This window comes from Parambassis ranga, chromosome 5, assembly GCF_900634625.1.
Source record: "Parambassis ranga chromosome 5, fParRan2.1, whole genome shotgun sequence".
Classification (NCBI taxonomy): domain Eukaryota; kingdom Metazoa; phylum Chordata; class Actinopteri; family Ambassidae; genus Parambassis; species Parambassis ranga.
In genome coordinates, this window is record NC_041026.1 from 14,368,260 (window position 1) to 14,380,381 (window position 12,122).

The 12,122-nt window shown below is 44.2% G+C and overlaps 1 protein-coding gene across 1 annotated transcript; it reads right to left on the minus strand.

Annotated features, from left to right (window-relative positions):
- Window positions 1-609: 609 nt before the first annotated feature.
- Window positions 610-9,709, minus strand: ipo9 (importin 9). The gene is made up of 24 exons (XM_028406968.1): window positions 9,407-9,709; window positions 7,356-7,417; window positions 7,178-7,264; window positions 6,784-6,985; window positions 6,595-6,683; window positions 6,229-6,315; window positions 5,936-6,055; window positions 5,751-5,851; window positions 5,581-5,639; window positions 5,338-5,489; window positions 5,161-5,259; window positions 4,949-5,055; window positions 4,718-4,857; window positions 4,361-4,523; window positions 3,927-4,153; window positions 3,615-3,763; window positions 3,304-3,432; window positions 2,946-3,221; window positions 2,701-2,867; window positions 2,340-2,473; window positions 2,116-2,235; window positions 1,865-1,975; window positions 1,700-1,776; window positions 610-1,462 (listed from the first exon to the last, which is right to left on the minus strand). Exons 1-24 carry the CDS (start codon window positions 9,564-9,566, stop codon window positions 1,352-1,354), a joined length of 3,129 nt encoding a protein of 1,042 aa, XP_028262769.1. The 5' UTR covers window positions 9,567-9,709; the 3' UTR covers window positions 610-1,351.
- Window positions 9,710-12,122: the final 2,413 nt, after the last annotated feature.

Sequence of the window (12,122 nt, forward strand, 5' to 3'; positions counted from 1 at the left end):
ACTACAGTTCTATTCTGAAATAAATAATTCAAATGCATCATCTTTCAAATATTACATTTCATCCGTGTTCTGGTATAGAAGAAGTACAAAGATTGTGTAAAGTGTATCTAGAAGTTTTGCAAAACTAAAATAAAAAACACACAACACCTATTAACTATTTATTAAACACTAATTTTTTTTCTACATATTTATGGCGTTGATTAGTTTATATATTGCTGCCTATCTTTTGTGGTGATCGCGTTTACGTGCAGTTGAACGCATCTTCTCTCTCCTGCCCCACCCTAAAAAAAAGAAAGACTTGGAATAGTCTGGATTTAACCACGGCACTTCTGAAAAATGTATTTATGAGTTTTTAAATCAAGTCAAACAGTGAGCAGAAATTTTGATTTGTTTATCAAAATAAGTCGACCTTTGCACTACAACCTGAAGTTTTTTTTTATTAAAATCTGTTTCCAGGTTTAATTTTCTCCAAAATGTATAACTGCAGTGTTGAGACTGCAGCAATACTACGAGCATATCCACTCAGTGCCAATAACATACATTTTTAAGTAATAATGAATAAAAAAAAAGTAAATATTTTCCAAAGTAAATGACACGCACACAAAGAAGTCTGGAAATTGATCTGGAAATGTCCATATGGGACTTTTATTTAGAAAGTTTTCATCTCAAGTTTCAATGGGTACAAGGAAATGACAAGGCTGTGAATCACCATGGCAACAGTGTAAATTCCCAAATACCCACTGTACCCCAAGATATGACAGCTGTTCTAAGAGCTTCTCATTTTCCGGTCGGAAACAGTCAGATGTTGTCTGGAATATAAGGCAGCCAATTCTTCTCTCCCTCTCAAACATCAGGATGTTTGTTTATTTTCCTTCAAGCTGTGTGAAGTCTCTTGGAAGTGTTGTTCCATGATGCATTTCACTCAGTTTGTACAGAAACACGAAAATAATAGGCTAAGTCACAAACAGGACACGGCAAAATAGTCCCTTCATGAATAATGATTCGCCTGTCCCTCGCCGTGGAGCCTCGTCATCTTTGTTCAACCCCTCTCATCAGTTTGAAACAGTGAGACCTCTGACATTCAGGAACAGACCTGCACCCGTCTGTCATCTTGTCATCCTTCTCAGGTCCACAATGTCCTCATCCCATCACACCAATAAAGAAATGGGAGTTAATGGTAAGTGCATGAGTCTCTTCCCACCTCATTCTCTCTTCAAGTTTTTTTCTTTTTTCCTTTTGCCATGTTGTAAATTCATCATGAGAGCATTAAGTAATGGAGCAATAGAAGAGTGTGTCGGGGTCACTGAAAACAGAAGAGGATGATCTGTTGGGAGCGGCAAATCGAGGAGGGCTAGAGCCCTATAGACTGGAGGGTTTGTCTCTCGGCGTTGTTGAGGTGGCCTGAGAACATGCTGTAACATGGCTGCTGGGCAAACTGTGTCAGGAAGTCGGTCAGATACGCCTGATGACGAGACAGAGGATACAGCACAGGTTAAATATCGTAATATCCATGTAATGAAGTCATGACAAGGAAGAACACATTGCGTGCTTCGCCTTTGAGGCCTTCACTTGGTGGTGAAATGGTACACTTATCAAAAGCTGCAACCAGTCTGATCTTACTACAAACAAGGTAAAGTGACTGAACAATATGTGCAGCAATACTACATCAATATCAACATCTGAAGTTTAAACAGTGTACCTGCAGGTCGATCTGATATATGGGGTCTTTCAAGGCATCTGGGTCATCCTCCTCATCATCCTCATAATAATCATCATCTGTAGAGAAAAAACAAAGTCAATGCAAAAGGATACAAAAAAAGCTGAAGCACTTTGCCACTGAGAAGGATTACAAGGTGGACAATACCGTATTTGTTAGAGGCTATTAGATCAGAAAGCAGCTGCCCTGCCAGCCCTTCATCTTCATCATCATCCTCCCCCTCTTCGTCCTCCTGTTCCTCCCACATGCCACTGGAATCTGAACCAAAAACAAACAGCTGCTGGTTACAGATTTGTCTGCCATGTTCATACTGAGCAATTTAAAAACAAAGTACAACAAATGTGCAGTGGGATTCACCTGCCAAATACCACACACTTCAATTCTTCAAATGTACTCACCTTGGCTCCAATCTGCTGCGTTCGCCCTGCTGGCGTTCGCCTCCACGACTGTTGACAGCTCATTAATGATCAATTTAAAGATCTTTACTAGCAAAGGAATGTTGGTCCACCGCTCCGGGTCTGTTGAAAAGATGCATTGGTATATAATGATTGATATGTGCTTATGTCCTTTTCACATTCAAAGACTTCTACGGTCAGATTTATTTTCAATGCAGTGGTCCTACTCTTGGCTGATTTGGAGCGTGTGCGGATGCCGTCATCAGCGTTGTAGATTTCTTCTCCCTTTACTACAATTTCTTGGAGACGCTTATCATCAGTGTTGAGCCCATGCTGCAGCAGCTTACAGAGAGCCACCGTGCTGCAGGCATTAAAACAAAACAAAAAACACAACAATAAATAAATAGACATGAGCCTCAGCAGAGAAGTGACTGTATTAAGAATGATCCCAAACAAACAAAAAGGACTGACTAAGACAAAGACTGAACTCTGAAAGTCTAAATTAATAGTGCTGGCAGGTTTTAGGTTAGAAATGACATGAAATTGTTGCTCTGAGATATAAAAGAGTTGATAGAAAAGTTGTCTGACCTGACTTTACCCTCATACTGTCCATAGAACAGGTGTTGCCTGCTCATCCATTCTGTCATAACGAACTCCAGGGCAGGTTTCCCTGTCGGTCCGGGCAAACTGCACAAAAACTCCAGCAGAGGCTCCAGCTGAGAGTGAACCAGGTGGGCGAAGACCATGATCAGGGACTACAAAGGAAGAGAAAAAGCAGGTGATGGAAACATTAACTGAAACAGGACCTAGGTGACACATCATCAATTCCATACCTGCATAACACTCAAAGTCTCCGCTTGCTGCATCTTGCTCAGAATGGCTCTGAGGATCTGATCCAGCTGCTCCCCAAGCTCGGTTCCCGCCCGAGAAATCAGAGTGGAGACCAATCTGCCCACAAAGGCAGCAGTGAACTCGGAGGTCCGGGGGTCCAGGAGCTGGTTGACAACCTGCATGACGTACCAGAGGCCACTGTTTCCCTGCTCGTCCCTCCACTGAGCAACCTGCTCGAGGGCGACAGAGACGTACGCCCGCAGACACTCGCCACCATTCTGGAGAGAAGAGGAAAGAGATAGAAAGGAGTTATTAAGAAAAGAAGTAATTCAGATGGACTTTGCTGAGTAAATCACTTGCCTGCATTATCGTGTTGTCATCAGTGCGTAAGGTGCACTGTGCCACCACAGGAAAAGACTGACACACCAACATCTCAGACAGCGGGGGTTTGGTGTTGCGGACAACCGTGGTCAGGATGTCTATGGACGTCTGTGGACGAAGGAGCAGCAAAGTATTCACTTAAAGTCTATTTGTTAGCCACGGTAAACACTGGCGAGTCCAGTAGGGAAGTAAATATAATCTAGGCTGGAATTTGTCTGAGCTCTTATGTGGAGGAGAAAAAAGCAACACAACATGCATGAGGGGAGAAGACCTTTGCGCCTTATACTTACAGCACAGAGTCCAGAGGGGATCTTGTCAGGAGGCGCCTGCATGATGCTGACCAGCGTGGGGATAAGACGCATCTGCATGGGGCCCTGGCAGCCTTCGATCTGTGCCAGCTCCTTGAAGATGTCTTGAGCCAGGGACGCCACCACAGGGTCTGAGGAGAAGAGAGGAGAACAGAGCCTGAGAAAAGACAAGAGACCGATCAAATCTCTGTTTCTCACATGTCATCCTCTGGGAAACATTGTGACTAAAGCAGTAAAGAGTAAATGGTAAACACCAGGATCAAGTACAACACAGGGTGTGGTCTGCATCAGTACCATTGTTATACTTCAGGAAAATAGCAATGGTGAGGGGGCAGATCTTATTCTCAGCGCTGGTGGTAAAGGCCTCGTCAACGGTGCAGACGATGCAGAGCGTTTCCATGACGAGCGTGAGCACCTCTGAGCTGAACTGGGCGGCTAGTTGGACCAGTCCCTCCAAAATGCTTGGGAGGAAGGGCTGAAGGACGTGTGTGCTCTCTGACAGTTTCAGCTGGTCACAGTACCTGGAAAATGTGGACAGGAAAGGTCAATAAACACACAACATCCTTACAACATTTGTGTATTGTCAGCTAACAGTTAGTGCTAGTGGCCAAACGCAGTTGCTGTTTTTATAAAACTCAGTTGCCTTTGTCAGCTCCTGCTGTACCAACAAACAAGGATTCTATACTTGTTAACAAGGTTACAGACAGTTAAAAAGACAGCCAGCTTACCCCCAGATGGCCCTGACCGCAGAGATGCGGACGGACGGCGGCTGGCTGTCGTGAAGGCCGCTGACGGTGGCCTGGAGGAACTGCTGGATGAGCTCAGGAGACATGGCTGCCGTGAAGCGGCTGGCTGCCCACAGAGCACGGCCGAGGAGGAACGGAGACGCCGCTGGGAGAAAATACAAACAGGAGACAAGGGAAAAGAGATGATTAGAAATGATTAGAATTTGGTGAAATTTGTTTATTTCTTTCTTCCGGTTAAATATACAAGAAATGTCATTGATGGTGCTACCAAAAAAATGTATGCCTGTTTGATCTCTACAAAACTTTAACTCACCTGGAGTGGGTGAGTTAAAGACTCACCTGCCAGGTTGAGATCAGCCAGGACGACACCGGCCAGAAAACCGTGCATGTCAAACTGGATACGTCCGTTCTTTACATTCTCTGTGATGATGGTCTTGACGGAACCCAGTGCCAGCATACAGGCTTCGTGGATCTTCCACCTGATTAAGAAAAACAGGAGATGTGGAGGTGTTAGCTGGCTCACATCCAGATGCAGAGTCAGAGGTCGGTCAGTGTGAAGTTTCTTTTCACCAGTGCTCGTTGCCAGTGTTCTTGGCCTGCTCTGCCTCTTGGAGGTGTCTGGTTGCAGCGGCTGCCAGCGCTGCTGCGCTCTCATTCTGGAACTCGGCAGCAACAGCCTGAAAGCAGAGGACATAGGTTACAGTCATTATACGGTCTCAAGAGGTACCACAGGCTGACAAGTGTGTTGATTAGGAAAGCTTAAACTTTTAACCCTGGTTTACCAGCAGCAGGTCCTGAGCAGAAATCCTGACAGAGTAGGAGAAAGTGTCATCATCCTCGTCCTCTACAAACTGCTGAGGGTTCGCTGTCCACACTTTGATCTGATAAAACACATAAATCACTATAAATATACATTGGATTTACATTTTTTCACAATAGATACGTCTAACATTTCTCACCTGGTCCTCTGTGATCTGCATGTACAGGATGATGTAGTAGATGAGTTCAGGCAGTGCTTTCTTTACTGTGCTCTTGAACTTGTTGTTCTCCAGGAGCGTGTGAACAAACTCAAAGATGCTGAACACCAGATTCTCAAAGCCCAAAACCTCCCCTGCAAAAATCAAGTATCAGTACACACTCAAGTGACACCAAGAGTAAATATGTAAGAAGAAAACCGTTAAGAAGATGTAAGTTATGCTCACCATCTGAGTCCACAGGGTCGTCCACTTCCTCTGTGTAGTTGACCTCTGTTCTTACATAAGTGAACATCTGACTAAGGAATAATACACCAACAACCATCCCTCAGTTTGTATGGGTCTCAGCAAAAACAGCAGAAATTATCCCATCAAAGATCTCGGACTGTGAAGGATATAAAGCTGCACTTTCGGTCAGAGTGTTCCACACAATGGGTAATATCTGTTGCATGGAGGACACCATAGGTTTGGGGAAGTTCTTCACCAGCGCCGTGACTGCCTGTGACGGGGTTAAGAAAGAAAGAAACACAGATGAAGTAGAAATACATGTGAGACTCTTAAAGGGTCACACTCAATGTCTCACCTTGAGGACTTCCATCTTGAGGCCGCTGTCAGATGAGGGTCCATCAGGCATCTGCAGAGCCTGCACAAATGCTTCTGTGAACTGCTGCACGACGGGAAAGATCAACGCTTTGGCTGCACCCTAAAGCACAGAAATGATTTGTTAAAAGAAAGAAAAAAAAATATTGATGTTTACATTTTTTAGCATTTTTAAATCTGCCGGGGGCTTTTGCAGTTGAATCAGACTGAAGCTATAATGTAGTCATTCATTTAGACACTGTGAGATCATCTCAGGGATTACGGTGTTTACCTCACCTTTTCAAGCTCTTCAATAGCACAGATGAGGTTGGCACAGGTGGTGAAGATCTCCACTGCTCTGGAGCGGGTACGAATGCTGTAAACCTGCAGCAGTTCAGAAACATCAGGAAGAAGAAAAAAAAGAAACAGGACAGCTCTCAAAATGTGTGTGTACTGCTCATTTATTCCTCTTTTAGCAGTTTAGGTGATAAATTAAGTATAGTTAAACTGACTCTATGCTGCCTCTAAACACAGCTTTTTGGTGCAGGTGGCACAACTATTGATGTGTATCATGACTTTTTTTAACACTGTGAAACTTTACAGTGTGCCCAAATATTCTGTAATATGGTTTTAAATCAGAATAAGACTTGGCTGTAGCTGTACCTCGGCCATGGTAAAGATCTTATACATCTCTGGTAAGATGACCGGAGCCACCAGTGGCATCTGTGTATCCGTCACCTCTCGAGTAAACTCTGCACACAGCAAATAACCAAACACCATCAGAATCTAAAATAAAGTGCTTCACTCTGAGAATCTATGTCATGTCCCCTGTGTGTGTTTACATGCACATACCTGTGAGGACCCTCATGGCCCCATGCACAGCATTGACATCTCCGCTGACCAGCATCTCCATCAGAAGGGTGAAGAGCTGCGGCCACGCCTCGGGCCAGTCCCAGTGGGCGATGGCCGACACAGCGTACGCGACACTGGAGCGAACTTTGCTGATCGACTCCCGCAAACCACTGGGCAGCAGCTCCCTGATGGCAGCTTTAGCCTGAAGGGTGAGAACAGGAGTTTGACAACATTTGGCTTTTCAATCCTTCAGAGGTCAAATTAAAACTATGTGCAGGAACGCTCTGGAGTGATGAAACTTCTACTAAAAACAAGGAAATGTGCAGTTGCCTCAAAAAAGGTACACTTATTTCTGATTTATAACATATTTCTGTATAGAAGATGAACAGTTTACCTGATCTGAGGTTTCAGGAGGCCTGAACTTCTCTGACTGGGAACACCAGTGAGTCTCCACATACTGCTTCAGGATGACTGATGCTAACTGCAAACAACAGCCACACAGCCATGAGTGTGATGATCAGATTCTAATCAATAACTGGAGACCTGTTTTACCAGGGAAAATGTCAGCTCACCTGACGGATGGCAAGCGCTCCCTGAGGGTCAACTGTCAGTTCTGCCAGGTGGACGCCAAACTCTAAAAAGTAAAAGAGATGATAATCAGACAGCTTAGAGCAGACCTGGGAAAAGTGTTCTTTCAGTTTGGCCCACGGACCGATCTGGCCTGCAAAGAAAATCAAAGCGACTAGCTGATAAAAGTTGAGCTGTTAAGCACAACAATGCCGATGACGCCCTTCCAACCCCTCCCTGCCTCATCTCCACTACAGTACCGTGCTCATACTTTAAAAATGGGGGTGACTGTCTATGATGAAATGTGCATTAAAACACCATGGTGCATTCAGGTGTTACCATAGTGCTGCAGTCAGCATGTTTCCTTTTCCATGATTGCATCAAAAGCAAACTTAGTAGAAGCACAAGTAAGACACACTGCACAGATATAACAAAACATCTTTGTGGCGTGTATTGTGAGCCTGGTGTAATTCAAAAAGGTAGAAAACACAACACAAAGCTAAGAGACAGGCTCGTTTCAACCTGGCATGAGCCGACAAACACGCAATTCAGGATCAGTGTCAACCTCAGCTCTGTCTGTCTCTCACTGGGTTTTACCAAGAGTGACATCAGGCGCCAGAAGACAATGTTAGTGCTGACAATCCTGCAGAGCGGCTGCCTTAGAGAGGGGCCAGCGGAAAGGGTCAGGCTCGTTGCGACGCTGCCGCACGGACGACAGACACCCGGCACACAATCAGCCTTTCAACCAGCGGCACGAGGATTGCAGGACAGACAAAGGAAAGTCTAATGGAGCATCAGTTACAGCTGCTGGGTACATTTCTACCATCTGACCCATTTTATTCCCTGTGAGCATGTCACAGTGCAAACTGTAAATCTGTGGAAGGAGAATTCAGTTTTCTGTGGCATAAAACTAAGTTTGCATGCGAACAAAAGTGCAATAAAAGTTTCAAAATAAAAGTTTGATTTAGAGGCTTATTTCCAAAAACATCCATTTTTACCATTAGGTGAGTAAGTGTTGACAAAGTTGATCAACTACAGAACTATTTTCCGAAAGTTCTCAGAGACAAATGATAAAGTCCTTGTCATTAATGATAACTCTACTATGACAGCACAGTGTTCTTTCAAAAACACTGAAGCCTAATTCAGGCTTTTGTTGATACACTTTAGGGTTTTTAAAATGTCCAGTATCGAAACTGAACCTGAACATAATTTGCTCTCTCAGATACATACATGGAAAAACTAGGCATAAAACATTAACACCATCTGTGTGTGTGTGTGGCTGAGGATGCTGAGGATGCAGGAAGCCTGTTAGGCGGGATCCGCGGGAGAAGCCGCCCCCCACCCCCCTCCGGGAGACTTTATCTTCGCGGGAAAAGCTGTCAGTCAGGCATCCTAGGGTTGCCATAGTGACCGCGGTATAAATTTATACGATTCTGTTTTAGACTCACTTAACCTTTAGCCACATATGGTTACATTAAACATGTATAAACTTCTGTCTACCATCTGTTGCTCCTGAATTGGATTCCAACGCGCACGATACTCGTGGACGTAGCTAATGTTTCCGCTTCAAAGTTGTATTAAAACATCAGCTACACACACACACAACTGAAATACACTACTGCACTGTTTATACTGAAGCAGCAGAATAAGCCTGAGTCCTGCCTGTGTGCTACTCCGCCTCTGAGGCCGGGGTCCACACATCCCCCATGTGCTTAATATAACTTACTAGCTAGTTTGATGCTAATAGTGACACTGTTAGCTGCCATTTGTCAGTTTGGGAAGTAAAAAACAACACACAGCGTCTCTAAGGAGGACTGTGACTTCACATGAGCGTTTATGCTAACTTAGTCATCACTAACTTCTGAAAATGTGGCCTAACGGGAGCTGCTGGTTCACCGGCTAACCTGACTGTTAGCTTACTCCTCACAAATTAGCCCCGATTACAGCCGCCGGCAGCTGTCCGCACGCTGCGGCTCCGTGCAGAGGCCCACGCCGTTAACGAGTGACAACAGCGTGCGGCTAACTCCGAGCCAGAAAACGGGCCCCCACCACTCACCCTCTGTCACTTCCAGCACTTTGATCTGCTCCTCCGCGGCGGCGCGCACTTCTTGAACCGGGGACAGGATGGCCGTCAGCGTCTCGATCAGAGCTTCTTTCAGACCTTGCTGGACGGGACCGGCGACCGCACCGGGCCGAGCGTTACCCGCCGCACTCATGCCTGCTGTGTTTTCACTCGTAGCCCGCTTCAGTCGGTCAGTCAGTCAGTCCACCACCACCACCTCCACCACCATCACCCGGGGAGGAGCAGAGAGCCACGGCCACAGAGGTGAAGCGCGCCAATGCATGGAAACGTGGGGGCGGGGCTTACGACAGGAAGCACAAACAGTCGTCCGGTTTCAGACACGTGTTTTTTTCATGTGGCTTTGTTTTTGTTTTTAACTCTGGCGCCCTCTAGTGGAGCGGCGTAAAACAGACACGTTAATAGAGCTTTTTTTTAAATCAAATAAATCTAATTGAATGGAACATAAAAGATATCATGTATAAAACTAACCCTACTTTAAGTCTTTTTCTCATGGTTTGTAATGAGTTTTGTCACTTCACATTATGCACATATCAATACCTGGACTCATTGATGTACTTAATGTAACTGAAAAGGAAATGAGGCGTCACATATTTGTCATGATTTGGTGATGTTGTATTAAACAACCAGAGACATTTATCCTTCATTATTAACTGTTTTTTCTTTGCCTGAATATTGAAACAGGCCTCTTGTTACCTGTAAACTCTCCCTGTGACTCACCTGAGTTTTTGGAGAGGTTTGAACTTTCATCTGTGACTCCTCACTTCTCTGTTCTTTGCACAGACAACAGTAACACTTAACCGCTGTGAGGTGTAACAATGGTGCAGTATTTTTGTTGCTTTGTGAGGTGTGAGCATCAAAAGTCTGCACGCACTGTTGCCCTGGAGGTGGCAGTGGGTCGTATTACTGAAGGAGGAACTACTAGCTGCAACTCATGATCCCTGTGGCTCTGACATGGAAGTAGGAGTTCATGTCGTCCAATTCCATCTTCTGAAGACATGCAGCAATCTTCTAAGTTGCTTCATTGTCCAGAAGGCTGCTAGCAAATCTAGAATTCCTCTGAGATGTATTCTTTCTTTCTGTCATTTCAGACCGAGAAGCAATGAACACTGAAAACATCTATTTTTTCTGTTCTAAATTAAACTGGCTCATTGCTGCAGTCTGTGTGACATTACGGAGAACACAGGTGAGGAGGTGTTGACATAAAAATAAACAGGCTATGTAATCTCTTCTCTCACATCATCACTGCTGCAGATCTTGGGGATTAAGCCATGGAAGTGAAAGTGGGAGTCAGGTCGCTCGAATGTCAGGAGGAACAATCAAACACTTGCATATTTAACACACTGACCAGAGAAAACTTATGATTGCCAGGGTGGCCCTAGTGTCATCTTTAGTGCCAGAAATAGAGACCATGTTTGTAGCGTTGACAAAAAATCCCCATAAATAAACTCATCCTTCAGTTTACTGATATTAAACATCCTGCAGGCTGTGATGGATGAAAGCTAAAACTGCTGCAGTCCAATAAAGGAGCCTTGTTATAATCTTACCGTCATGTTCAGTTCATTAAACTGTGTGAGACTTGACTGTATTATCTTGATATCTCAAAAGAAAGTGGATTTAAAAAATGATTTCTGTGAATCTGTCTTTACAAACGGCATCATACTTTCTCTGCAGGATGAGGTGAAGGTGAACAGATGATGATATCGACGACTTCTGCAGGCACTATTGAACTATAGTTCCTGCAGATCTGGGTCTATACTATCCACATCCCATCTTTTTTTGTGGACTCAGCGCTGAGTAACTTCTTTCAGGTGCAGGTAGTGTGGTCTCTCATCAGTCATGTCTTCTAGCATTTTTTCCAACACACTGTTTAACCAGCAGTTACTGCATCCCTGTCGCCATCCCCGTTTATCACACCATCCCTGTATGTAATGGGATGAGTAATAACACTTGTTATAACCTTCATGCAGGTAGGATTTACTGCAGGACTGATGTGTTGTGTAGTATTTTTATAAGCTATGTGTGCCTGATAAAATGACCCGTGCACGTGGTGTGGTCTAATATAGGAGCTAGGAATGAACCAAACACTAATACAACTGTTTCCTCTTGTTTAAGCAAAAAGAATTTGGTTTATGTAGAAACAGCAATGTTTAGCAAGTAGATACTTCCCTCTCCTTTAGAAGAGTTAAAGCTAAAATAAAAAAAAGAAAGAAATGTATTCCCCACCCCACCCCACCCCACCCTCTGCACCCAGATTTACCACCTTCTATAACCTTCGTTTGCAGATGTACCTGATAGAAAGCAAAGCTGAGCTGCAGCTCACAAGGAAGATAAATAGAAGTGTACAGGTATATATACATATATATATATATAAAATATAAAATATGAAATATATTTTATATATATATTAAATTGTGTTTCAGTATCTTACACTACACAGTGCTAAGGTGGCGTGATTGATTCGTTTTTCCTTCCTTCTTTTTGCAAATCCTATGATATAAACCAGAAAAAAAAGAAAAAAGACAAACAAATGTGGAAAAAGAAAAAGTGGAAACTAATCAACTAATCAACAGACCAAAGGCCTCCACCCCCGAACATCCACCCAGCCACCCAGCCACCCTCTGTCCTCTTCCAGCAGAGGGGTCAGCCAGGCCGGACGAGGTGCAGCTGTACAGCGCAGTGAAATATAACT

Excerpts from the sequence above, each read along its gene's own strand:
- ipo9 (XM_028406968.1), bottom strand. The coding sequence starts at position 9,566 with ATGAGTGCGGCGGGTAACGCTCGGCCCGGTGCGGTCGCCGGTCCCGTC. Across the intron at positions 4,858-4,948 it reads AACACTGGCAACGAGCACTG|GTGGAAGATCCACGAAGCCT; the intron begins GTGAAAAGAAAC and ends TTTCTTAATCAG. Across the intron at positions 1,463-1,699 it reads TATATCAGATCGACCTGCAG|GCGTATCTGACCGACTTCCT; the intron begins GTACACTGTTTA and ends TCTCGTCATCAG.